The sequence below is a fragment of the Gouania willdenowi genome, chromosome 1, assembly GCF_900634775.1.
Source record: "Gouania willdenowi chromosome 1, fGouWil2.1, whole genome shotgun sequence".
NCBI classification, from domain to species: Eukaryota; Metazoa; Chordata; class Actinopteri; order Blenniiformes; family Gobiesocidae; genus Gouania; species Gouania willdenowi.
In genome coordinates, this window is record NC_041044.1 from 7628909 (window position 1) to 7656862 (window position 27954).

Consider the following 27954-nt stretch of genomic DNA (forward strand, 5'->3'; position numbering starts at 1 on the left):
ATAAAAGTAGACAGACCAGATGAAGTGTGTGTGTGTGTGTGTGTGTGTGTGTGTGTGTGCGTGTGTGTGTGTGTGTGTGTGTGTGTGTGTGTGTGTGTGTGTGTGTGTGTGTGCAGGTGTGGGTGGAGCCTGTTTGTCACTGTGAATGAAGCCCTGATGACGTCAGTGAGAGAATAAAGCACCACCCTCGCTCACACGCACTCATTCCTGAGTGTGTAACAGTCAGAAAGTCACAAATTAAACTTCATTCACCTCAGGCTCCAAACACAGAAGTGGACATAATCGTGTTGCTATAAGGACGTATAAAAACAATGAGTACCGCAGCAGACATGGACGTTAACATGGATGTTAATATGGAGGCCAGGCGGATCCTGGCAGTCTCCATAAGTAAGCTGTACGCCTCCCGGGCCCAGCGGGGAGGACTGAGACTGCACCGGAGCCTGCTGCTATCTCTGGTTATGAGGTCCGCCCGGGACATCTACCACTCCTCCTCCCGGGACAGCGAGCCTCATAGTGGGCCGTCCCCCCCAGAGGAGCCGATGGACACCACCAGCTCCGTAGAGCCTGAGCGGACAGTGTCCGAGCCTCAGCCGACCTCCCCCTCAGCCCAGGCGGCTACAGAAGAGCCAGAGGCTGAGTATGAGCGTGGAGCCTCAGGGGACAAAGAGAACTTAAGTCCGGCTAAACAGTCCAGGAAGCGCCGGGGAAAGACGTCGGCTGCGCCCGACTTCCTCCCAAGTAAGAGGGCGAGGCTGGAGCCCGGGGAGGAGCGCTATGCGGCGTGCTGTCGCTCCGGGCACCCGGAGTCCCTCACCAGCCTGTCTCTGAACCGGGTCATCTCCGCATTCTGAGCCCATCCATGGAGGACAGAAAACGACCTCTACTGAGACTCTGGATAAGAGTCAGTCAACAAGGGAGCTTTGGTCCCTTTGTGCACCGAGGAGCTGACCTACATCAGCCGTCCCGGGACTCACGGATTACCGCCGCGAACTGTGTCCGGCCCTCAGACCAGCCAGGGCCGTGAACTGTGTCCGGCCCTCAGACCCTCAGACCAGCCAGGGCCGTGAACTGTGTCCGGCCCTCAGACCAGCCAGGGCCGAAGAGGAGTCCCTGTTATGGGAAAAGTTTGTGGTCGAAACTGGAGGAGGACGAACTTGTGTGACTTTTTTTTGTTTGTTTCCTTGTGATTCACCTTCAGTAGAATGAGTCCAAACAAGTGAGTGAGTGTGATTCAAAGGGATAGGAAGGATGAGTCAGCAGAAAGCGACGTGAGTCAGCAACATGAGGAGTGAAATGGTGAATGTTTAACCACAGATTAACACACACTCACACTTTAGAGCTGCTCTACAAACTCAAGGCCTGACCAAGGACATCACACACACACACACACACACACACACACACACACACACACACACACACACTGCTGCTGTGAACTTTGATCAGTCAACACTACTGATCAGGATTGTTTTAAAGTCTGAATGTAAACCCACTAATGTGTGACTTTAAATCTCATTAATGTAAGTTCTCATACATGATTTATGAACTACAGTTACCTCACATTCCAAGCTGCTTTTATTAAAAACATGTGTCTGTAATTATATTTGTTGTAAATGTTTGTAATAAAAGTGTTAAAAGTAACATCAGTCCTTCTGAAATGTGTACAGTTCTTTTCCATATATAGAGGTTTTGTCAGTATTTTCCAACCTTGGGGTCGGGACCCCATGTGGGGTCACTGAGCGTTAAACTGGGGTCATCACCTGAAACGTTTCGTAATTGATTAAAAAAAAAAAAAATACTTTTTAGAAATACATTTTTGAATTCTATAAATTATAATTCTTTTTCAAATTAAAACAATCTTAAACAACTGTATTCTTTACTTTCACTTTGTCATACATACATGTAGTTAATACTAATATTGAAATGCAGTTTTTGTGGTACAGTATAACAAACATGTTCAAGAAGTATTTCTTGGGGGAAAAAAAGTGTTTAGGGTCGTTCTTGATATCAAAATGGGGTCAGGATCCAAAAAAGGTTGGAAACCACTGAGTTATGCTGATGAAAGGGCCTTTTTAGTCTTTGTAGGCCACAGTTCACAGGGTCAATCCTGTTACAGACGGGAGGAGGTTGGTACGAACCTGCTCCAGCTAATCACACGCTTTACAACAAACGCAATAAAAATAAACCCATGGCAACAACAATCCCTTCCGTTTGGGTTCTGACAGAATATTGAATGACACGTTTCCTCCTCACCGTGACCTGTCACAGATCCAAGTAACGAAAAAAAAAAGTTGTGTAACATGGAGGCTGAAGGCTTAACACCTGCTGCTGAATAATGCAGAGTTTACAGCTCAGGGAGGGCTGGTTATTAATAGATCGTACTACAAACGTTCTCAACTTTCCACAATAAAAAAGTAAACATTTGAAAGAAAATAAAGCCAAATTAATGAAAGCTGAAAATCTTTTACATCAAAAAGATTCAAATAAGAAACAAGAGGAAACTGAAGATTTTGGTGAAAAAAAAAAAAAAAAAAAAGAAGTTAAAAAGTGTCCTTCAGTGCTGTAAAGAGAAAGTGGATTCAATGTATTCATAAATGTCACACATGGCCCTCGGTCTATTTTTGTGCGACCCCCCCAAAAACAAATCCCCAACAAGTTGGAAGGAATATAAAGCCCAGCATAATACACAAAATACTTCCCAAAACACACAAATCGACAGCAAAATGCACAAAGTACACCAAAAATATCAAAAACAACAGCAAAAATACAAAAAGTCATCCCAAAAATGCATAAATCAAGAACAAAAATGCTGAAAAATACAGAAAATTACATCAAGAACACAAAAAATAACCACAAATAAAAGCTAGTTCAAAAGTTTCCTTTGGTGCAGTAAAGACAAAGTTGATGCAATATATGCCAGACATGGGCAACAGATGGCCCAGGGGCCTCATGTGGCCCTCTGTCTAATTTTGTGCGGCCCCCAAAACAAATCCCCAAGAATTTGGAAGGAATATAAAGCCCAGCATAACACACAAAATACCTCCCAAAACACGTAAATCGACAGCAAAATGCACAAAGTACACAAAAAATTCTAAAAATACTCAAAATGACTACAAAAACACAAAAAACAACAATGCATTACAAAATAGCTCCAAAGACACACAAATTGTTAGCAAAAATGCACAAAACAACAGCAAAAATACAAAAAGTAATCCCCAAAATGCATAAATCCAGAAAAAAAAAATGCAGAAAATGACAGAAAAATAAAGAAAATTACATCAAGGACACAAAAAAAAAAAAAATAACAGGGCAACAAAATGACAGAAAAATACAAAAAACAATATATTACAGAATAGCTCCAAGGACACACAAAATGACAACAAAAATGCAGAAAATGACAGAAAAATACACAAAATTACAACAAGAACACGAAAAATAACAAAAACACACATGACTAAAAACTGAAAAAACCACAGATAAAGACAAACAAAAACAAAAAAAGACAAAACCCCTTTTCTCCCTGTATTAATGCTGCTATAGGGTTGCCCATCCCTGAGATACAGTATGTTGTTCAGTAATAGGAAAATAATGCATGGACCTGTATTTATGGTAGCTGTCTGCAGTCTCATCACTGATGATAACACCATACTTAAATGTTTTAGGTGAAGGGAAGGACAATTTATTTGTACATGATTTGAAAATACTGCAAAAAACATGAAAGAACAATAAAAATACATTTACAAAGTTTGAAATCAACAATGAAATGGTTAAAAATCTCCCTCTTAAACAAATGCAGTAGAAAAAATGAGTGCCTTTAAATTGGATTTAAAAATGTTCACATGTGATGCTTTGTTCCACTTCCTTACAGCAGAACATTTGTGTTCATTGGCATGAATCTGATGATACGATACGATTCACAAGTTGCATGTCATGATACGATATATTCCAATACTAAACAACACAATATACCTCGCCATATATCACAATATCAGTAATTACAAATTTTACCTTTACAAGTACAAAATGGTATGAAATACTATTTATCTCGTTTTGACACAGAAAAAAAAACTTGCGAGAACAAAGTAAATGGTAACAAACTGTAATTAAAATACTAATATCAACATTTATCAAATTTTCAAATTACATTAAAAAAATATGTTTAAGTTTTTGAAAGATTTTGATTCTGTTAAGTTCTTAAAATATTAAATAAATATAACAACATACATTTATAAAAGTGTCCAATATGTATTAGTAGTAGGTAGTTTAACAAGGTGTGATGTGGTTCACTGACACCTACTAAATGCATGTTTACGTGCTATGCATATGTTAGCGCAATTAATGGTTTTTTCTTTGTAAAAAACATGATTAAAAAAATCGTTTTGGACAGTTTTGGATCAATATGGTAATCGCACGGGGAAATATTGTGATATATATATCACCGAATCACTTGTTTCTTACACCCTTGTTTACTGTGAGCTCTGGGCTCCACTATCTGACCTGTGTCCATAGATCTGAGGGACCTGCTGGGTTCATACCTGACTAACATCTCACTGATGGATTCTGGACCATTCACAGATGTATACACCAGCAGCAGAACTTTAAAGTCTATTCTGAGGCTGACTGGGAGCCAGTGTAAAGACTAAAACTGGACTAATGTGCTCTGACCTCTTTGTTCTGAACCAGCTGTAGCTGTTTGATGAAAACCATTATAATAGTCCAGTCTGCTGGAGATCAAAGCATGGAGCAGCTTCTCCTGATCTTTTCATAAAACCTTTCACTAGATGTTCTTTAGGTGATAGAAGCAATTCTTTTTTTTTTAAACTGATTTTATGTAACTGCTGAATGTCAGATCTGAGTCCACCAGAAAACAAAGGTTTCAAACATGGTCTACAGCTTTTTTTCATAGGTTAAAAACATGACAACAACATAGTTTCAGAGTGAGTACAACATTAGCAGCACAAACACTTTCAATGTGAGCCGTTTCCTGTTGACACACTGGGCTGTGTGGGTTGTGTGTTTGTGTGTCAGATGATGTCATTTGCAGGGATAAACCTCTCATCCACTCCATTATCACGTCATTACGGAATGCAAAACAGTGTGTTTGGAAGTCATAGTAGGCATTTTAAAATTGCTAATATTTTCTATAAGTCACTGTTTCACACAGTGTTGTTTGATAATGGGAGTTTCAGAGTTCAACCCTTGGTGGGTTTTTTCCAACGGTGTCACATGCTCTTATCAGCTGCTGGACTTTACTTGGTTGTCATGGAGATGTGATGATATAAGTGCAAGGGTTGAGTAACATCCAAACTGTGAATGTCTGATCAAAAAAAGAGAGTAGAGCCGAGTACAGCAGATAAGACCAGTGGAAACGTGCCATGATGGTGCGTTTCCACTGGTGGTGTCGGCTCTACTCGGCTCGGGGTATGGAGGCATATTTCGCCCCTGAACTAAAATGAGTTTTACACTCCTGATTGAGGTAAAACACCAAGTATTTGCTGATGGATTGTCTTAGTCACTCTCTCCTCATGTTGACCATTGCCTTACAGTCTTTCTGTTTTGGTTTCATTGGGCTTAACACTAAGACAATTTTTGGAAGTATGTTGGTCAGTTTGTTTCTGTGTGTGTGTTTGCGTATGTGTGTGTGTTTGTTTGTTTGTGTACACACAATAACTTGAAAAGTTAAGAACGGATTTTGACAACATTTTGGTGATGGGACAAGGAACAGCTGATTAAATTTTGGTGATGTTCTGGCTACCTAAAGAAAATATATAGATATACATCCCATTTATTTTCCCATCCACACTGTGGAACTCCTGTTAAACATTGCTTTAGAACACTGATGATGTCATCAACAGTGATGTCATCAGTGTACAATCGTGCACACACACACACACACACACACACACACACACACACACACACACACACACACACACACACACACACACACACACACACACACACACACACACACACACACACACAGAGACTGACCAACATTGTTCCGAAAACCGTTTTCCTTTTGGAACAGTGTCTCCATGGAGACGAACGAATCCGATTGGCAGTTTTCGAAAGTCTGCGCTAAACGAGCGTGGGTTGATTTTCATATTTTTCGTTTCAGGATTTTATTCTGGATTTTGAGTTTCGTCCTCCTTCTTCATCTGATTTAGAGAACATGCATGCAAAACTCCGTAAACAAAGCTGCCCATGTTGGTTGCAATGATCAGGATAAGTAGGCACAGAATATGGAAGGACAGCTTTTGATACAACATCCATTCATTAACTTCTTTTACAGAAATATTTTATTACATTTACCTTGAGGATTTTAAATTCCCATATCAAAGCTTAGCAGCTGCATTATCACACAGGGAGTGCTAATGCTATAGCAACCCAGCACATGGATGTGGTCAGAGTACTTTGATGACTGTGACCCTGATCAACACTGGCTTAACATGAGAAAAACAGCCTCCAAATCTGGGACACAAGCACTATTCAGAGAACTTGGCTTTCATTTTTTCTCACTTAAATCCTCTGATTAGAAGTAAATATTTTTCACCTTCAGTTTGTTTTGGTGTTATGGTGTAAATAGGACTTTGCATCACAGAGAAAATACCAACAACGAATAAATCATAAGAGGAGGATATTGGATTTTATTGAATTTGTATACAATAAACACATTTAATATACATTTCTTGTCTTTTTTTATATTGTCTTTATACATATGTTTTTAATTCTAACTAGATGCTTTGGGTTGAAATTTTGTTTTCAAAAATTACCAATTAGGAAAACTGTATTACAGTCAGGTACAGAATGAAATACAACAATTAAACACACATACGAGATACTACAGTAAAAGTCTAAAATGAATAAAAACAACTGAAATCAGATCACAAAAAGGTGTGTATATAAAATAAAGCAACATATAATTTTTTGTGTACAAATTTATCAGTTTTAATGCACTTGGAGTAAGAGTTTTATTAACATTAAACTAAATTTATAATAATTGTATTTTATGCTAACCGAAAGTAGTTATAAATCTAAATTTTTCTCGATTTTTTCGAACTCTCGGTGAAATGTATCAAAACACAACTGTTTAAAATAAAAGTTTAAGTTAACATATTCATATAATCTCTATATCAATAATGGCATGCCCCTAAAGTAAATGGACAAAGTGGCTCCAAAAACACACAAAAGGCCCCAAAAAATACACAAAAGGACAACAAAGATATACAAAAATCACCCCAAAAGAACAAAACAACAACAAAAATAAAAAAGAATGACTCCAAAAACACACAAAATGTCAAAAAAATACACAAATGGACAACAAAGATACACAAAAATGACTCCAAAAAAAAAAAAAAAAAAACAACAGAAATACTAAAGAACAACTCCAAACACACACACAATAACAGAAAAATACACAAAAAGACAACAATAACCAACAAAAATGACCCCAAAAATCCAAAACAACAACACAAATACAAAATAACAACTCCAAAAACACACACATGGACACAAAAGGACAACAAGAATACACAAAAGAACAAGAAGAATACACAAAAATGACTTAAAAAACCTGAAAAACAACAAAAATGACACAAAATGAGAGCAAAGTATATATTGAATGACAACAAAACACACAAAGGAACCAAAATATACAACAACAAAAACACAAATTGAGTGTAAAAACACACAAACCTTTTGTTTTTCCCTGTGTTAAAGCTCAGATTAATCATTAATCTAAATTCTGACATACCCCCTGTGGTAGAAAACGAGTGTATGTGGTGAAAACCTATGTACGCTCAGTGAGAACATGCAAACCTCTTACTGTGTTGTTCAGTGAGCCTGCTGCGAGTCAGAGCGGTGAGCTGTTCACTGCAGGGTACACAAGACTTTAGAACACCGTGTTCCAAGAGAGAATAATGCAACACACACACACACACACACACACACACACACACACACACACACACACGCACACACACACACACACACACACACACACACACACACACACACACACACACACACACACACACCTAGAGGAGGCATTGTGGGTGGAGGGAGGTCTGATGAGTCTGGGGGGCTGAACACGTCTTCTGAGGGTGTTTTCAGCAGTAATGACAGCATTTATCTGTGGCTTTATTCTGGGAGTGTTTGAAAACAGTCTGGGATAGATTTACTGCTTTCTCAAAAGAACTATTGTCTTCCTGGAAGACAAATAATGATGCCAGTCAACAATGATTTCTGCAGAACTCCCACCCACAGTCCTTGATGTTTCTGTCTGAGTCTCATTGCTATTATGGTTTTTCTGTGCCGTGCCGTTGATCATAGATTAAGACGGATTGCTCCCCTCTGCACACATTTAGAGGTGAGCTGTAGTGTCTGACAGAACCGTAGCACCGATGGAAAGTGGATTTATGTGCATGTGTGTGGTGAAGCTGCCTGGAGCCTCCTCTGGGACATTTGGTTTCTTATTACGGAGTATTACAGCCACACTGGTCCACTCCATCCACTGGTTTCCTGTTTGTGTCACCTTTAAAGCTGCTGAACTAACATTTCTAAGCTGTACCTGTATTTCATCAAAAGACTGATGCTGCAGTGTGACCTCAAAAACTCATTTTTCTGGCGAGTAAACAATGGCGGATGTGGATATTTTGGTATTTCATGGAAACGCTCAAACACAACAAAAATCAAAGTTGCAGTTTTCAGTTTATTTGTTTGTTTCAGTCTAACAAAAAATTATTAAAACATGAATTTTAATTTAAAAATATATAACAAGACAAAGACAGAAGCAAAAATGCTTATATGCTCAGCATAAATAACATTCAAGTTACCTTTTCCAGTAATACATACAAAAGAAATGCAAGCATTAAACAAGTACATTTGAAGTGCCTTTTTTCAAATAATGCAAAACAAAAACAAAATAATAATAATAAAAATATATACATTCTCATCATATACTTTCTTTTATAGACAACATTTAACAAAAAACACATTCTCTTTTTAAAATTAAATAGTGTGCCACTCATTTTTATTTCTTAATCAACGGTATTCCACAAATTAACCCTTAGAACAGACAGACATCTTCCTTTAACTTCTAATCTTGCTTTTGGTAAAATAAACTCTTACTGCTTATTTATGGTCTGTAGTGAGAAATATTTTTAAACGCTTTTTGGAAGATAATTTATTTTTGATTTGAACATTATTTGTATTATTTTATGATAAACAATATCTTTCAATTTCATTTTTCTTTTTTTTAGAAGTGAAGTTATATCACGGGGAACACGATAAACAAACCAGAACAGAAATTGAATGAAGTGACTCACTGTGCCGCGTGTGGAGAAGCAACACAAGAAATCCCAGAAAGAAGGAAGTAAAAACATGTTCTTAAAGAAACTTTTCTTCTACACCAGTGGTTCCCAACCTTGCTTGTCCCGTATACCCCCTTCGCTTTTTTGTCACATAATTTGTACCCACTCTTCATATCATAAGTACCCTCTCAATAATTTGATATGCTTTTTCATCTGTGGAACAGCGGGCTCTCTAAAACCCCTAAATGTGTCTCAAACAATGGTTCCCTAAGGTTCAATCTACACATTCAAAACAATGAGTGGAATTTAAAGTGGTATTTAGCTAAACTACAACTTTAATGTGATTAATTCAATAGTAAGTAAATACAGTCTCATTTGTAAAATGTAGCTAATGATTGTCTCCTAATGTCGGACTGAGATAAAAAGGTCTCTACAGCATGAAATAATCCTGTTTCAATAAATTACAAGAAAATATTGTATTTTATTGAGCAATAGTCCTGTTAGTTTGTGGTTAACTTGTAAAAAAAAAAAAATGCCTAAAAATGAAATAGGAACATTTCCCGATTATTTTTAAATTAATTATTAAATGTTTCTGTATACCCCCTGCAATGTGCTCCTGTACCCCTAGGGCTATATGTACCCCTGTTTGGGAACCACTGTTCTACGAAACTCCAAGTTCCACAATGCAATGCACAATTTTTTTTTAATTAAGTTTAAGTTACATATCCATTTGACAACAAAAACTTTGTTCATGATGGGCCTGTACGACGAAGCTGGATTTCCTCTTAACTTCCAGGATTTATTCGGTCTGTGCTGTACTACGACGCTGCCTAATTTCTTACCGAACTAAATCACCATGGTAACTTAGGCTGAACAGCTAACCTGGTTGGGAGTAGGTTTTGTTCTGGATAAGATCTGAGCTAGTACTAAAGTCCCGCCTCCTGACCAATCAGTTCTCTTGGAAAATGAGCTGCCCATTGTTAGAAGATCCTGGTTGGTGCAGATCTGACAGCTGTGTTTAGGAAAGAAAGATTATTAATAGATAAATGCAATCCTTTCATTTACCGATGACATCCTTTTGGAAAGATATAGAATTATATCTGATGAACGGATCTGGAGTGGCCGATGAAGCCTGTGTCGGACGCTCTCTGTATGCGCTGACGGATGAACACATGAATTCTTTCATTCATTCATACATACGCTACAGGAACGCGCGTAGCCTGCCTGAAATCACCTGGGTTAGGTGAATGTGTTTATATCCTGCTTCGTAGTACAGTGACTCTCGGCTTGAGAATGTCTGGTTAGGTGAAACCCGCTAACGGAGAGATATCCTGGATATACTTATCCAGCTTCGTAGTACAGCCCCGATGAGTCAAAAACAAATTTGAGAGTGGCAATTTCAACCTTTGTGAGTAATTTCTTCAGTTTTTCATAAGAAATACCTCCCATTTAATATTGATCCTTGATTCCTTTCTTCTTTTCTGGCTGTCATTTTTTGTATTTTTGCCCAAAAACTCTGTGAAAGTGACTCCCCAAAACATAAGTTATGGTAAAACAATGGCAGATGTTTATTACAGGGTTTACAATAAATGGAACTATCAAAATCCATCTGAAATCGAATGTTTTTGATATCACAGGGAATACTGGGAACAAAACCAGATCAAAAATAGTGGCAAGCGATAGAAGGAAAACACTGGCAAAAGAAAACAAGCAATTACAGTAAGAATGTAGTAAAAGCACTTTAATGCATCCGTCTACGGGACTCCACATCCCACAATGCAATGAGTGTTTACATTGAAGATCAAAACAAACTTTCAAGTGGCAATTTCAACATTTTTCATCTTTATTGTAAATGATTTATTGATGTATGAGGCTTACACTATGGCCGTGTTTGAAATGTCATACTAACATACTACTCATACTAAATTTGACGTCAAAATTGTAGCGCGTTCACATTAGATAGTATGAAAAGATTGAGTACGTGGCAATTATCCGGATGTATACTATATAGGGATATTTTTATGTATACGCACTAGTCATACTCAACCGTCCCATGATGCATTGCGAGCAGAACGTAAAATCGTCTTGGGACCAGCTTCAAGCTAAAAGTCAAACATCCCTTTTTCAACACAAAAGCATCTTGTCTTGTCTTCCATTCATTTTTTTAATGCTTTTGTAAATAGGGCTCTTTTTTTGAAGTTAACATGAAGTTTCGTCAGTAGTAAAAGGCGGAAAATATGGAATCTCCGAAATGTCGGAATGAAATGTGTATACGTGATTTTATAGGTCAAATGAGCACATGTTGATATTCTAATTCATCACTTTCTCACTTAAAATGTTGAAAGTGTCTATTTGTACAGTTGCCGTACGGATAACTCCCGATGCTATTGGTACATTTACCGAAGTACACGTACGCAGCGTCTTAGGGTTAGGTTACAACTCTATATCGCAACAATTTATATGGTTAGGGTTAGGTTTAAGGTTAAGTTTAGACTTAGTCGCGTGACCTAAACTGGCCAATGACGGACCTATCATGTGACCTAAACTGGCCAATGAGGGGCATTGCGTACGGATGGAATGTCTGTATATTGATTCGGCAACCGTATGGATAGTCACTGCCTACCATGTTTTCAGAACATTCAAAGGTGGAGAATCAACGGGGAAATTTAGCCTCAGTGAACTTCAGGTTTTTGCTGTTGTAGGGTTAGGAAACTTGAAAGTATACTTTTAGTGGGAACGCTCATCATCTTAATCATACTATAGTATATAGTAGACAGTATATGCTCATTTAGTTTGTAGTGTATGGTATGTTAGTGTGTCATTTCGAACACAGATATGTCTTTGATACAAACCAGTTTTTGTGTTTGGGCATGCGCAGTCAGGTCCCCGAGATGAAAACCATTTACGTCCAAAGGCAGCTCTCTACGCTGCCTTTGGACGTAACCGTGCTATGCTAAATGCTATACCTAAGTTCACATTGCATTAGTGAATTGATATCACGTGACCGCTGCTGCTACGTTCTCTAGCTAGTGGGCGGGATAGCACTACAGGCAGGATGACAGCACCAGAGATAATAGAGAAACTGTTTTTGAGGAAAAAAACGACAGCTTTTAAAAGATGGGAGACCAACACCTGAGCTATCCAACACAAACAACGGATGTGCTGCCGTGTCATGAGATATATCTTGTTGGGAGAGTATGGAGGCTATATTAAATAATTGTTTATGTTTCTTTAATGGTGTTTTACGATGTTGATTTTGTTAGATGGCTAAATACTTGTTCATGTGGATCTTGTTGGGTTTTTTCTTTCTTATTATGAATTTTATATTTTGATAAGCACATTGAGATGACTTTGTTGTAAATTGCGCTATACAAATAAAGTTGAATTGAATTGAATTGAATGAACACTTGCCAGCAGAAACATATGAATTTGTCACTGGTGTTGACATTGGTGGTCTCAATTTGGAATGCCCCGCCTACCCAACCCTAGTGCTCACGACACGTCACTGATACCAACGTATTGTCTTGAGCAGCTTTAAAAGCCATCACTAAATGTGATGTTTGGGTTTAGAATTGATGAATGTGTTGGTGGATTGACAAACTAAAGCCTCTGAGCTGTGAGGACATGTGACATGTGCCTAGTTAAGATGCACAGAGCAGCAGCAGTGACGTACAGCTCCAGCCGCTCCAGCTATAAAAAGCCTTTTCTCAGGATATGTCACAGGATGCATGCGTGCATCCATCCACTGACGCCGCTGTGCCTCTGATAAGGGAAGATGTGCTGTTCAACCAATCAGGACGCTCGCCATGCAGACCTGCATAGTTACAGATACACTGGGTAAAAATACAGTGAGTCATTTGAATTGAATCTATTACTAAAACGTTTGAGTATAAATGATAAACTGTATGAACGATGGAGATAGAAACGTCTACTCCAAATTAATTTATGACATTAAGGGCTTACTGTAAAAATTAGATTTAACTTAGATTTAACTTAAAAAATTACTTTTTTACTTTTGATATAAACAATAAAATTGAGTTTCCTGGGATTGATGTTTGCTGAGATTCTAGAAAACCAATTTTATATTGTAAAATGAAGGTTCAAATAAATCTAAAATTGAGTTACAAAAATAAAATAATATTTTTGATTGTATGGAGCTTAAATGAACACAAAAAGAAAATTAAATTATTTTTTAATACAAAAAACAGCTCATAAAATGAAGTTTAATGAACAATACCATGAAGGACTTTTTTACAGTAATTAAAAAGATTTAAGGTTAATTAAAAACATAATCAGATGAAAGATAACATCCACATCTTAAACAGTATTTAGGTTCTCCTTTTTTCTGCATGTATGCAGCAATAAATTCATTATATTGTAAAAATTAAAAAAATATATATATAGATATTAGAACTATTTCAAAAATATTGGGCACTAATTTGTAATGACAGATAAAACGTATTTATTGGTCAAAGTGAAGCTCTCAAAAAGTAAAGCATTAAATCACAAGCATTGAGAACAGACGGGGCAACTGACAACCCGGGGGCCACTTTAGGCCCTGTTAGAGCCCGATATGTAACAATGACCCAATTTATTATATATATTTACAAAAAATGTAATAAAACCCAATATTTAATAACTGGTCAATAATGTAACAAGATTCTGAGTGCAAAATGTAAAAATATTGTATTATTTTGTTATTACATTATGAAGCAGGCAAAACATTTTCCTCCCAATAGTGTAATAAATGTCTTACATCATAGAGTGAGTCAATGGTGAATGAATGAAAGGGCTTATTGCTTCACTATAGAGTAGTATCATACACAAATGCATATGTCTAATAATGTATATGTCTACACACATACAGTTTGGGTCATTGTTACATGTCGGGCTCTGACAGGCTCCATATAAATACTAGGGGTGTAACGATACACAAAAATCACGGTTTTGAGGTCACGGTTTGGTTCATTTTCGGTACAGTATGGAATAAAATGTAAAACATACATTTACATGTTGTTTATTTGAAACTTTAGTAAACCAACAATGTATTAACATTATACAGAATGTAAAGTAAAAAAAATAAAAATTACTTATAAAGTGTTGCCGGGTAATAATATTCTCAAACAAAAAAAACAATATATATTATAGAAATTAGCTCACAGCTTGTTAACAGCTTTGAACAAACAAAAAGAACAGCACAGTTCCAGCATGTAGCCCTTGGTTTAGACCTTCATATTTTTGGCCAGAAAAATGTACTTGTCCACGTTGTCTGCAGTAAGTGCAGATCTGCAGGTAGTTACAAATGCTAAACATAAATTTGCTTATTCATTCAAAACTTTAGTCAATCAACTATGTATTTAACATTATACAGAATATGAAAATAAAGTTAAAAAAACTAAATAAAAACACTATACTGTTGTAAAGTGCTGCCTGGTAATAATAATAATCTCAAACAAAAAATACATAAAATATTATAAAAAAATAAGCTCCTCACATCTTGTTAACAGCTTTTATCTGCTGCTATAAAGACTCTGATAGTAGTTGTTACAGCTTTGGTCAGATCTGAATTTCTAGACAGAGGCTGCTTGAATGCTGAAGTCAGCTGCGTTTGCACTTTCCTGTCACAGTGATATTCGCACTCGGTGCCGTTTCAAGTGAGTTAGCATGTTCGTTGTGTTCCTGGAAACATTTCCATCTCAGCTGAACAATGTCGGCACACTGCCCTTGTTTTATCCACTGGTCTTTCTCCGTTGCAGTATTTCACCTGGAAGCCGAAGTGTTCCAGGAGACTTTAGCGACAGGGGAGGGTCCTCCAGCTCTGGTTTCTCGCTAGCGTTTGCCATGACGTACACGAGCTGCACATGTGTGTAAACACACACAACTTCTGTTCCGTTCCGGGAATTCACCCATACACAACCCTGTACCCGAACCGAACGTCCTGTACCGAAAAGGTTCAATACAAATACATGTATTGCTACACCCTTAATAAACATGCAAAAATACAGAAAAATACACAAAACGTCACACAACACACAAAATGTCAGCAAAATCACGGTAAGAATGAAGTAAAAGCATTTTCTTTAGGCATTTCCACACCACCTGTGTGGGAACCACTTTGTTGTAGTACGTAGTGGTTTTGTATCTTTTGCGGTGACAGCAACTTTACGTTGGCCTTGGGAAACATTGAGTTTTAAATTGAAATTGGCAGAGCTACAGGAGATGCGCCCCCCGTCAAGGCGTTTTCTGAAAGAAACTTTTTCACTTCTGCGATGTCTACATTCTTCTACAAAATTCCAAATCCCACAATGCAATGCACAAAACTTTTCTAGAGTTTCAGTCACATGACTTTGTCAACAAATCCATTGTTTGTGAATAAATCCAACCTTTGATCTATGAGGTCTACAGTATGTCACTTCATCTGTGTTATGAAAATGTATGCAGCTTTAAGTTCTGTTATTTAACCATTTTTATTATTAGCTCAAGGCGTGTGTGTGTGTGTGTGTGTGTGTGTGTGTGTGTGTGTGTGTGCATGTGTGTGTGTGTGTCAGCAGCAAGCCCAGGGAATGGTGTGTTAAAGCTGACAAAGTAACAAAACGTGTAGGAGTTTATTTTCAGATTGTGCTGCAGTATCAGCATCCTATACATTCATCCTTGAACCGTTTGTGAGTGTGTGTGTGTGTGTGTGTGTGTGTGCGTGTGTTATAGGGCAGTGATGCTGTTAGCTGGCAAATAGCCAAAAACATTGCTTTCAGTGCTGGTACTTCATCCATCTTTTAATTTCAGCTTTTCAGCAAAAAATTCAATATAAATGTGACTTGCCCGGTTTCACTAAAATAGAATTCAGTTTGTGTGCTCGCTGGACAGACAGACAGACAGACAGACACACACACACAGACACACAGCTGCAGAGTAAGCATGTTTCAGAGAATAGAAGGAAGTGGAGGAGGAAGACAAACAAAACGTGACTTCACAGGGTGTGCGTAGGAGTGTGTGTGTGTCTGTGTGTATGTGTGTGTGTGTGACGTGGCTCCAGACGTAGACATGGAGGGTGAGGTGGGAGGCAGACTGAGGACTCTCAGTGTGGGGGTGTCACATTTCCACATGCTTGAAATTCTTTCATAAATAGACACTGATGCTGCTCAGAGGATTTCAAAGATTCCCCGTTTCATTATTTTTGTCAGTTCACATTTGGAAGTTGTACAATATATTCACCATCAGAGTGTGTGTTTAGAGAAGCAGAAAAAGAGAGCATCCCTATCGCTACTCATTATGTCGTGCTTTGGTGAAAACTAATGTTGGATCAGATTGAAAACGGTTTTGTGATTGATTGATTTATAGTCGATGGGAAAGTGCAACCAGACTCTTAGGGCCTGTACTACGAAGCTGGATTTCCTCTAACCGCGATAACTTCCTGGATTTAGTTTGTGTGTGCTGTACTACGATGCTGCCTAACTTCTTACTGGGCTAAATCACCATGGTAACTTAAAGCTGATATCCGGAGTTTCTGAGAAATCTATGTTTATATATGATTCTTTTGAAATGCGAAAAAATACCTAACAAGTATTTTACTATGGTCTACTGCCGGTGGTCATTCATATACATAAATGTATATAAGTCCCGCCTTCGTCCTATAGACCCCTATACAAATTGAAACGAGCGCCGTGATCGCCCAGCCAATAGGCTTCGACTTCCTATTTTTGAGACTGTCAATCAAAGTGAATGTGGAACTGTGCACGGAAACAAGGCCACGCGTCACAACAGCAAACAGGTAAACATGATTTTGTCTCTTACCTGAGCCATAGATCTATATCAGTGTGACCCGATGAGACCTTGTTATGTTCTACGATGCACGTGCAGAAAAGTAGAGGCGTGGCTTCTGGTAGATTGGCAGGGGGAGTGGGAGGAAGTGGTACTCTTTAGGGCGGGGCATCGAGACGTTTCTCATTATTTCCGAATATCAGCTTTAAGAGGAACACCTAACACGGTCAGGACCAGGTTATGAAGCGGAAAAGATATTTCTCCGTTAGCTTCACCTAACCAAACATTCTTCGTCACAGAGCAGCTGTACTATGAAGCAGGATATAAATATGTTCACTTAGGACCGGTGATTTCAGCCTACGTGCACGCTCCAGTGAAGTGGGCGGAGATTGCAGCGTTAGACCAATCACAAATGAGGAGAAACTGTATAGACTTACATCACAGTTGAGGAATAATTAAAATATGAAGAATTAAAATCTATAATTCAGACCAAAATATACACTGTTGCTGTGGAAAAAGCAGGAAGGAAGGAATGCAGGAATTGATGACTGATAATGTTTAAATTAGTGAGATTATATAATATTAATTAATGGGAGAATAAACGGACACTTTATTAAAGCTGCTATCCAGAGTTTCTGAGAGAACGTCTCGATGTTCCGCCCTCATCAGCTCTACATCCTCCCCTGCCTCTGCCAATCTATTAGAAGCTACATCTCTACGTTTGTGCACGCGCATTGCAAAACATAACAATGTTGCATAACTACTAAACATTTATTGTTAGAGTGCCATAACTTTTGATTGAAGCATGTTTAATACCTGTTCACGAGAAATGTCGCCAAATCCCGGTCCGCTCAGAATCCTTTTGAAAGCAGCAAGTCCCTCCCCCTTTGAAAAGCAGCTCTGAGATAAATTCGGTTACGGTCACAAAGACGTTTATCCACAAGCTTTATACACAGATTTTTCTTTTGCCTTTTAGTAGAAACTTTATACATTGGCAATCGTGGAATAGGTAACTTTGGAGTTTCGGAGCGGGCCTCCATGACGCTCTGCTGCTCAGAGTAATACTTGTTTGAGACGCCCGGCCTCGTTTCCATGCACAGTTTACGTAGCACGCGCATTTACTTTGATTGACAGTCCTTGCTCCAGGAAGTTGAAGCCTATTGGCTGGGTGCACTCGGCGATCGTTTCCATTTGTATAGGGGTCTGTAGGACGAAGGAGGGACTTATATACATTAATGTATATGAATGACCACCAGCAGTAGACCATAGTAAAAGACAAGTTAGGTATTTTTTCGCATTTCAAAAGAATCATACATAAACATAGATTTCTCAGAAAACAGACCTTGTCTATATGTTTGCTATAGGATGTCATCAGTAAATGAAAGGATTGCATTGATGTCTAAGTATTCTCACTCCTGTCAGCGTCACATCAAATCCTCACAGCGGCGTGTTCACAGAATGATCGTCCTTTTCTTGAGCAGCTGGATTTCCAAGAGAACTGATTGGTCACTTTCATACTTGCTCACATCTTAAGGCTGGGATACGCTGTGCGATTTTTTGAATCGTTGTATTCAGCTCCAGCTCAAACTGCGCGACTCATGCGCAGAGCCCGAATGTGCGCAGCTCACTATTCATGTTCTCACACTATACGGACCGACACTGACACGATCTGACTGCTCACACTGTACGTTCATACACGACACGTCGGGGTCTCAGCAAAAAGAGCTTTAAAAAAGAAAAGGCAGCGATGTGATGGACCAGGAACTAGTTGTGATGATGTGGGCAGTACAGTCCATCAATTTTACAGATAACCTCACGAGGAGAGACTGGATTTAAAACATGTTTGTTTTCCTTATGACCATATGATTGCTGATCGGGAGCTGGTCGTGAGGTGTTAATCGCGTCTCGTGACCCCATGTATATTACACAATGCACAACACACAGAGACTCGCATGATCCCAAAAATAGACGCACAAGTCGAAACTCGGCTCAAAATGGGCCAAAAATTGCAGTGTATGCCTGCCTTTAGCCAGAACAAAACCTACTCCTGAAAAGGTTCGGTGTTCAGCCTACGTTTCCATGGTGATTTAGCCCCGTAAGAAGTTAACCAGTGTGATAAATCGTGGAAGTTAGCACAATAAGAGGAAATCCAGCATCGTAGTACAGGCCCTATATGACCCCACAACAAAAAAAAAGTATAAAAAGGGAGATTAATATAAAAAAACAACAAAAACCCACAAACTGTTTGTTCTTATTGTAAGTGAGGGCAACCTGAATGATCTTTTGAGACTTAATAAAGAATAATTGGATATTCCTCCATGTCAGTAGGTGGACTAGTTATCATTAGCCTGAATTGAGGTGGAAATTGTTTGACAGTGTTTTTATGACAAAATATGGCTCATAAAAGCTACAGAAACAGTTTACGTGAGTCTGCTTTGTGTTGTAAGCTTCTCTACTGAGACAGGTGAGTTAGATCAGGATATATGAGAACGACCTTTTGATTTGAATGTGTTTGGTTAAAGGATTGAGGAATCAGACAAGAGGATGGGTAGAATGCATTCTCTCTGGTTTATTCAGTTCTTTAGGAAGAGATCTGTTTGAAATTACAAAATGCACTGGTAGAAACAGCAGATAGAGAAAGAAACAGAGGGAAGTTGGGAGATGGGAGGAGAAGGAGAGAGAAAGAGAAGGAAGGGATAACAAGGCCAGAATAAATGGGAATAACATCACCAGATTCAGATACAGGCAGCTCTTTACTCTCAAAGGGATTATTTTTCAAGGAAACCATTTGCATCTCTTCTCCCCCTTTTATAAATCATGTTTTCTATTTTGTAAATGTTAGTTTAAGTGTCATCTATCCATGTTGCCCGACGACTGGTTTCATCCCCGTGTAATAACTGGCAAATATAACAAACATTCTTTGATTTCATCACCAAAATCATTTCAGTTTTTTGTCAGAATGAGGATTTCTTTTAATTTTTTGTATTTTTTTGTAAGTTTTTACCATTTTTTGTTTTTAAAAATAGAAGAAAAAGAAACACATTGCTCTTAAAAACATCTATCTATATATATTTTTACATATATATATACTTTTTTCTTTATATTTCTTTTTTTTTTTTTAATTCCTGAAGTTGACTTGTTACCCCACATAGTGGCATGCACATTGCACATGCAAATCTGTATTTAAATACTTCTCTTAAATCTTAAATTGCCATGTAAGTTTTTTTTTTTTTCTCTGACTTTCCCCACTTTGCTGAGTGAATCCTGTATGGTTTTTCTACGGTGGCAATACTTTGAAGTACTACTGGGTGGTGGAGCACTGGAATGGATCCATAATGGTGTTGAAATGGATGGTGGTTGGTTGCTTCAAAAAGTAACTTACAAAATTATATTTCTTACATCTTTAGTTTACCTAACATTACATGACATTTAGGCCCTAGTTTGGTTGGCAAAACTATTTGACTATTTTGCTTTTGGTTTCATTAGTTTTAAAGCTAAATGCTAGCATAGCTGTTTTCCTTAAAGAGTTTTGACAAAGTATATAATTAACTATGTTTTATAGGCAACGATATCTTGTCAAGATAATATTGGTTAACCAATATCTTCGACTTTTGAAACATTTTTGTCAAGTTAAAACTGTATATCCTATAGCTCATATAGCATAAACATGTGCCCTAATATAAGCTAACACAGACTACAATTTTCCCAATCATAATTCTTAGTTGGGGTGTCTTATGTATCTTCTTTAAAGAAGACACAATAAATAAATAAAATACAACTTCCACTTTTATTATCTTATTAACTGGTGAGATGCTAACACAGATGCTAATGCTAAGGTTGACTCTTCTGGAAGCAACAGGTTTCCATTGGGTTGATGTTTGATGGAAACATGGAGGAGTAGAACATGTGGATGTGATGGAAACACTGAGAGGAGCCTTTGATGTGAGCAGTGACGACAGCGGGAGACACTTCACTCACCTTTTTAAGAAATAACTTAAAATTAAAATCACTCTGTTTATTCACCAAAAAAAAGCACACTCCTACTATTAGCAACATTTAAGCCAAAACTTAAATCTAAGATTTATTTTCCAATTTTAAAAGATATTTTGTCTTCCACTTTGTGGAAATCATCATCAGTATTCCAGATGCTTGTTGGGCTTCATCAATACTTAACAGAAAACCAATTCATAACAGCCAAACTAATGCATGAACTCATAAAAACTGAGCATTAGCAACAATGACAGCTCAATAACGCCCCCTAGTGTTAGGTATTGATTGCCTCAGAAGTGTGACATGAGAGAAAGAAGAGTAAGAAAATGAGTGAGTGAAAGAAAAATGAATAAACATCTGATGAGGTTTTTCCAAGAAACTTTATGGAGTATATACACAAGAATTACACAGCCCAAAATAGACATTAGATGGCATGAAAGAGAGCGTGAGGATGGAAAAGACCGATGACATGATTGTCTACATCTCTCCCAATCCACTCATTCTTCTCTCTGAAAAGACACACACGCACACACACATACACACACACACAAGAGGGGAGGAAGGTAAAAAATAATGATGGTAACACTGGTATCTTAGTGTGTGTGCTGTGATTGTCTCAAATGGAGAAATCATGTGTCCTGTACAGTGTAAGGCACTAAGGGTTACCTACTGTAGCTGATGGCTCAGGACGAAACACGCACACGCACAAACACACACACACACCGACTCCATCACAAACTCTTAAAGAGCTGAATAGTCTGATGACTAATGGAAATGGAACATTTGTATATTGTAACCCCTACAACCAATATTAAAGATCAAATATTAACCTGAACTCATACAATGATTAGGTAATAAAATAGCCCCACACACACAAACATCACTGTCTCCCATTGTTGCAGTAGCCCCGCCTCCTCACAGTGAGATGATGAACATGATTTGTGAACATGAGGATGGGACTGAAAAGTTTGTGAAATTGCGCATTATTGTCACTATTTCTGCTGCTGCCCCTAAATTACCCCAAACCGCTTAACAACCCCCAACCACTTCCCTTTATGGAGCACAAAAATCGTCTTTCATCCCCGCTGACCCTCGTGCCCTGTCCAAGCCCCACACACACCGCACACACACATGCACACATCCAGTGCTGTACAAAGGGGAGACCACAGCGTGGCTTCAGCTACATAAGCACGACTTTTGGCAGCACTAATGTACATATTAACCCACTGTGTATTTTTTTAATGTATTTTTTGTTAAATAGAGAGCCCTTATTAGTGTATTTTTTTACCCTACATTACCCTATAACTGACCCACTGACACAATTTCACAGCCCACCTAGTTAATGGGTGGGTGCCTGTTGGTTATTTCCTTCAGCCTCTAAAGGATGAAGGAATTAAAAAAAAGAAATCAACTTGGATTTAAAACAGCCAACCTGGTGATTATGTAGGAGAAAAGTCATGAGGCAGTAAAAAAACCCCAACAACTTGCAATCTCACTCTCACTTTCAACAGCAACAGAGAATCAACAAAACCAAAAAAAAAAAAACATCAGGTAGAATCTTATGACGCTATTTTGTTTCCCAAAAGGTTGAGCTTTGTTGGAAAAGCGTGCTCACACAACATGCGCTCACACAGGCAGTGTTGTGTGTCTGCCATTTTGGATCCACCGTCATAATTCTGGATAAACAAGTGAATTGAGTGTCTTGGAGCCAAAATGAAGGGGTTTCTGTGTCTCTCTGTCAACACTTTGTCAGTAAGTGTTGATCAGTAGACAAGCATTTCATTGGAAAGAGTATGCTTACATGACGTAATGAAAGAAGGGGTGGGGTTCACGATACAGCGTCTGATGCCATGCCAGTTAAAACCATACAATTACTCAATCTGAGGCCCTCTATTTTGTTTTTCTTGCTGACATTTTTCTACATTGTCAAACTACATTTAGTTAGCTAAATCTAGAGGGTCCTGAGAAGAAAGCAAATGCATTTGCATCTCTGTAAACTGGCCACTACACCGTTGGAAACTGGACTCAGTAGATATCTGGGAATAACACAAAATGGCATACTCCGAAGACAGAGGAAAAGCCATTGAGCAGGATTTGAAAATTGTGTTTAACAAAGTCAAACCGCCCTCAATATATTTTTGGCAACGCTTACAAAATTTTGTGCATTTGAAGAATTAGCCTTCTGGATGGTATCTCTACTTCACCGCTTCATGTCTGGTTTCTTGATTGATTGGCCCTGTGGCCCAGTCTCAAAATCCCCCCTCTCCCCCGTGCCAAATGGGAGCCGATGAATATGATCTTTAAGGCTTGGCATGGTTGATCTCATCCTCTGCAGAGGATAAAGAACTGGTGGGAGCAACTGGATGTGTGTAGAACTGGGTAAGGGGGTGATGATGAATGTGACTTGGATACAGAAGGCACTGTGGCTCTGTTGGGGGCTTTCGGGAGAATTCCAACCTGCTGAAACCAATCTTGATGAAAGGCAAAGGCAGAGTAGTTTTGTTCACACCCACCCAACATTTACACAATCAACAAGAAAAACATAGTCCCTTCCAAATCTTCTCTAGGCTACACTGAGACTTCACCTGGAGGCAATTCGTCTGTGACGAAAAGACAAATCTGTACCATGAAATAGTAGCCGGGCTGAAAAGTGATGGAAACAACTGTGAGACCGGTAAAAAATCTGATGTAGGGTGAAGTTTGCAACAGTGGTGCAGCATCTTGACGTTATCCATCTTGCTTTTGCTTCCATATTGGGTTACAGTACCAAAGAAGTTTCAGTCTCTCATCTGAAAGAACACTATGAATATGTCACAGAGGTCTGCATAGAATTAAAACACGTGTACTGGGGTTTCATCACATTGCTTCTGCAGCTGCAAAGAAAACTTCCTTGGTTTTCAGGAGTAGCTCATTTTTTAAACTTAGTCATCAGCATGATCATCATGAAAAATAAATTACTCATACTCTAAATATACTCTATCTCTAACTACATCTATCTATCATCATTATATCTCGATTCATTTGTTGGCAAGTAACTATAAGTATCTATACTATCATTGTCAGAGAGTTACTTATTTAATAACTGCTGTCTTCCATAAGAAAAATAAGTCCTGAAAGTGTATTGTAACAATGCTATTCCTGCCTTGTGAGCTGAAGAGAATGATGTTAAATTGGATAGACAGGGAAAAAAAACAGAAGTAGGTTTTGGCAGAGGTTTGCTAAAACCTTGTGAGTCTGTATTTCAAGCGATTTGGTGCCAATTCCCTAGTTATTCTTGACCTGAGTGGCATTAGAAGTACAAGTCAGTGTTGGCACAGACAGGCAGATGATCGAACAGGCGGATGAACAGATATGGCATCTTTCTGGCTACATTGCTGCTTCCTGACTGGGGGTTAAACTGTTCGTGACTGAAGAAAATGACATGGTTTGCGCAACGTCCTGCAACTCAGGCTGTAGCCAGCAGGCTGTCCATTAGCGGGTTGGAAAGGTAGGATGTACATATAATGTGTGCTGATATCTGCCTCCTGGTTGTAAAAATACTGACCGATACCAGAGCTGTACCATCAATACTGTGCTGTAGCTAGAGCCCGGAAGAGAAGACGCTCAAGATTGTTTCAAGTGAGAGAGTTCAAAATTGATGAAACTGAAGGTTTCTGAAAACTCTTCAATGCACATTCAAGCAAAGTCTTGCAGAACCTAAACATGTTTTGGCCTCCCTGCTTTGGTCAGAGAATACTGACCTTCAGGTTGGCTTGAAAGCACTTAACCCAATTGAATCACGGAGGTTATGCACTTGGCTCTTCCTAGACTTCCACCTCTGCTAATCTGGAAAGAGTGGTTTGTAAAAGAACTTGCAACAAGCCGTTCTGCTATGTGAAACCTCTCCAAGTCTGCGTTTGCCAGGGAACGTTCCATGAAGGCATCCGGAACCCAGTATATATTATTGTAAGGGGATTAAAAAAACAACACATGTAAACAAGATGGGCAAGCATACTTGAACTCCAAATAACATGACAACAAATCTACAGCAACAATTCTATCAATCATCACCAGTATCATTTACCATTGTCACCATCAAATTTGCATTGACATTGACTTTGTTATTCAAAAAACCGTCATCATTGACAACAATAAAGAAAGTGTTAGAGGTTCTCTTCTGTCTACTCTTTCTCCCTCTTGATTCCTTTGCAAAGCAAGAAGCTATTACATAATTCTGTAATGATTACTGTTTTTAAGACTAGTAGAAATCTAGCATTGGGCAGAGTTTTAAACAAAAACAGCTGAATGACCAAGTCTCATCAAGACCCAAATAAATAACTTTTGAGATACCAAAAGAGAGAGAGAAAGAGAGAGCCAGAAAGAAGAAAACTTCCAAAGAAAACCTAAAGGCAAAGTTTCCTAAAATGTTCCCACATCCCTCCCACACCAGTTACATTTCTTCTCAAGTATGTGTTTAAACAATCATGCAGGTTTCCATTGGATTTCGGTCTCCGAAAAATATCAAAGGAATAGCAAATGCAACAGAAGGACCAAGCTCCAATGTCCGAAGACGAACAAGAAGGAGAATTAATTGGCAGAAGAAATACTGAATATATAAGTCTTATTCCCCATCTCCTTGCCTCCGCCCTGTTCATCCATGTGATGTCATTTCCTGTCGGGTCACTCGTTATTTTTATTTTTCCTTGAGCCAGGGTGTTGAGTACCAGAGGAGGTGAAGGGATCGACAAAAGCATCCGCCTCCCTTCTCTAGTTACCTGAGCCCACCCCCTCACGGGACACTGATACTGGAAAGCGAGCCGTACTGTTGCCCCACCCCTCCACTCTCACTCTGATACCGCCACTCACCACCTGCCAGACAGGAACTGATGTCACAGCAGGCAGCTCACAATCAAAGTGAGTCTTTAACAGTAAACAGAGATGATAAAACTCATCAAATATCAGCCAGCAGTGTGATTGGCTGGTTTTTGCAGTATAGGCGGAGCTTCCTGGTTCTGTCCCTTTGTAAAGTAAAAATGTTCGAAATAAAGTGGTTGTTCTCCCTTTTTCTATTTTATCACAAAGTTTCAGTGTGTTCTTCATTGTTCAAGTTTGATTTTCTGGAGGCATAGCTTGGCATATAAGGATTTAGGGGTCCTGGCTTTTTATTATTCGATTTCTTCTTTTAACATATCATTTAGGAGTCAAAATTGAAGGACTATTTGTTCCTTTTGACAAAAGTCAGCAACTAATACGACAACTGCGACAAACCCAAGCATTGGGCATCAGTCTGATAGAAGTGCTTTTTGGCCTCGTACAGCTCATCTTTTGCTTGCCCTGACTGCATCACTCTCATCCCTCTGAAGTCTTCTGGGAAGAATAGTTCTGAGCCTGAGAGAGGCACTGTTCCCCACCCATGCCTTGCCATCATCACCTGCTTATCCAGTGCTGCGCTGTTACTGATGTTACTCTTCCTCAAAATGTGTAAAATGCTATTTCAGCACTGTCAGGCAGGCCCTCACCCAAGTCTTTCCTTTCCATAGTGTCTGAGGGATGAGGGCGTTCAACATCTTAATCACCATTACTTAAACTAAAGTCCACATATCTAAGACCAGAGCACCAGAGACTGCTGTTGTTCCTCCTCTCTCCAGCCCTTATTCCTTTGCTCTCTGCCATTGCTAGCACCAGTCGTCCTCATCTGTCTCGCTATAAGGTTCATGTAGGCCTTTGCGAGGCCCTCTTGCATGAGGAGGGCGATGGTGTGGATGGGGTGGGGCCCCTGGTGGTCCCCGCCGATGTGGGGAAGGCGAGGCAGAGCGGTAGCCATTGGGTACCCTTCGAGGATGAGGGTGTGGTGGTGGAGGAGGCCCATGACGGGCAGTCCTTGGTGAGCGTGGGTGAGGGTTTCCTCCATGTGGATGGGGGTTTCCATGAGACAGACTCTGCTCGTATGCGGGAGGTTCATGGTGCCGCTCATATTCGTAATCCCTTTCATAGAATGGCCCTTCGCCTTCGAGACTGTCCCCATGTCCACTCCAACGGCCTCGGTGAGGGGATCTGGGTGAGCCATGGAGGGGCGAGCGTGGGGACTGATGTCTGGGGGATCGTGGTGACCCATGTCGCGACGAGGACCCCCCGTGGTGGGGGGAGCCTTGGCGCGACTGTGGTCGATGGTGGTAGCCTCGTTCATGGTCTGGCGGAGAAAAGTGGCGAGGAGATGGTGAGCGTAGGCGACCGGGCCCTGGGGGGCCAAAGCCTGGCTTACGGACAGCTGGGGAGTAGGTGACGTGTGGACGTGGGACAGCAGGTGTTTGGGGAAGCTGGCGACGACCTCTCCGAGGAGTGCTGGTCCCCGACGTAGAGGGGACTGGACTTCCACTCACTGAACTACTGCCCTACAGCAAAATGTAAACAAGGAAAATCAAAACGCACAACAACAACAAAATATTGCACAGTGATGGCGACAGACAGACAGATAGACGGACAGATGGCATTGACAATCATTTAAAAATATAGCAATGATGCAAAAATTTACATCAAGAAGCCACATCACATTGAAGAACAATGCACGGAATGAAGAAGAAGGAAAAAGAAAAAAATATAACGAAAAAAAGATCATTACTAGCTTGTAGTGGCTTGGTTTACTGTATACTGTATTAGTATCTAGTGAACTGTGGTTGCATATCAGTTTGTTTGCTACAAATGCCTACCCCCATTTCTTAAAAATTCTTATAGGATTCCTTTACTCTGGAAACGACCCACTCATAGTCCATGGTTGTAATGGCCTCAACACTGTTGAGAGCTTGTGCTGTATAAAATGTGTGTATTTGTATGTGGCCATCAAGACTTCACTCTGAATGTATGTGGTTTAAAGTTATCAAAGCTTTTGTTATGATAATTTTTACAACATTATTAG

At 39.2% G+C, this 27954-nt stretch overlaps 2 protein-coding genes across 32 annotated transcripts in view; one reads left to right on the top strand and one right to left on the bottom strand.

Annotated features, from left to right (window-relative positions):
* Positions 1-201: 201 nt before the first annotated feature.
* Positions 202-1646, top strand: ier2b (immediate early response 2b). The gene has a single exon (XM_028452718.1). It carries the CDS (start codon positions 312-314, stop codon positions 849-851), a length of 540 nt encoding a protein of 179 aa, XP_028308519.1. The 5' UTR covers positions 202-311; the 3' UTR covers positions 852-1646.
* Positions 1647-19621: 17975 nt separating this feature from the next.
* Positions 19622-27954, bottom strand: part of cacna1ab (calcium channel, voltage-dependent, P/Q type, alpha 1A subunit, b) — a 191650-nt gene continuing 183317 nt past the window's right edge. For 30 of the 31 annotated variants that reach the window (XM_028446764.1, XM_028446747.1, XM_028446613.1 and 27 more), the window contains one exon: positions 19622-27433. In XM_028446764.1, the coding sequence (XP_028302565.1) occupies positions 26717-27433 (717 nt within the window). In that variant the 3' untranslated portion in view covers positions 19622-26716. The remainder of the gene's footprint in view (positions 27434-27954) is intronic. The other variant, XM_028446738.1, reaches the window with a different exon arrangement.

Coding starts and splice junctions, on each gene's coding strand:
- ier2b (XM_028452718.1), top strand. CDS start 312: ATGAGTACCGCAGCAGACATGGACGTTAACATGGATGTTAATATGGAG.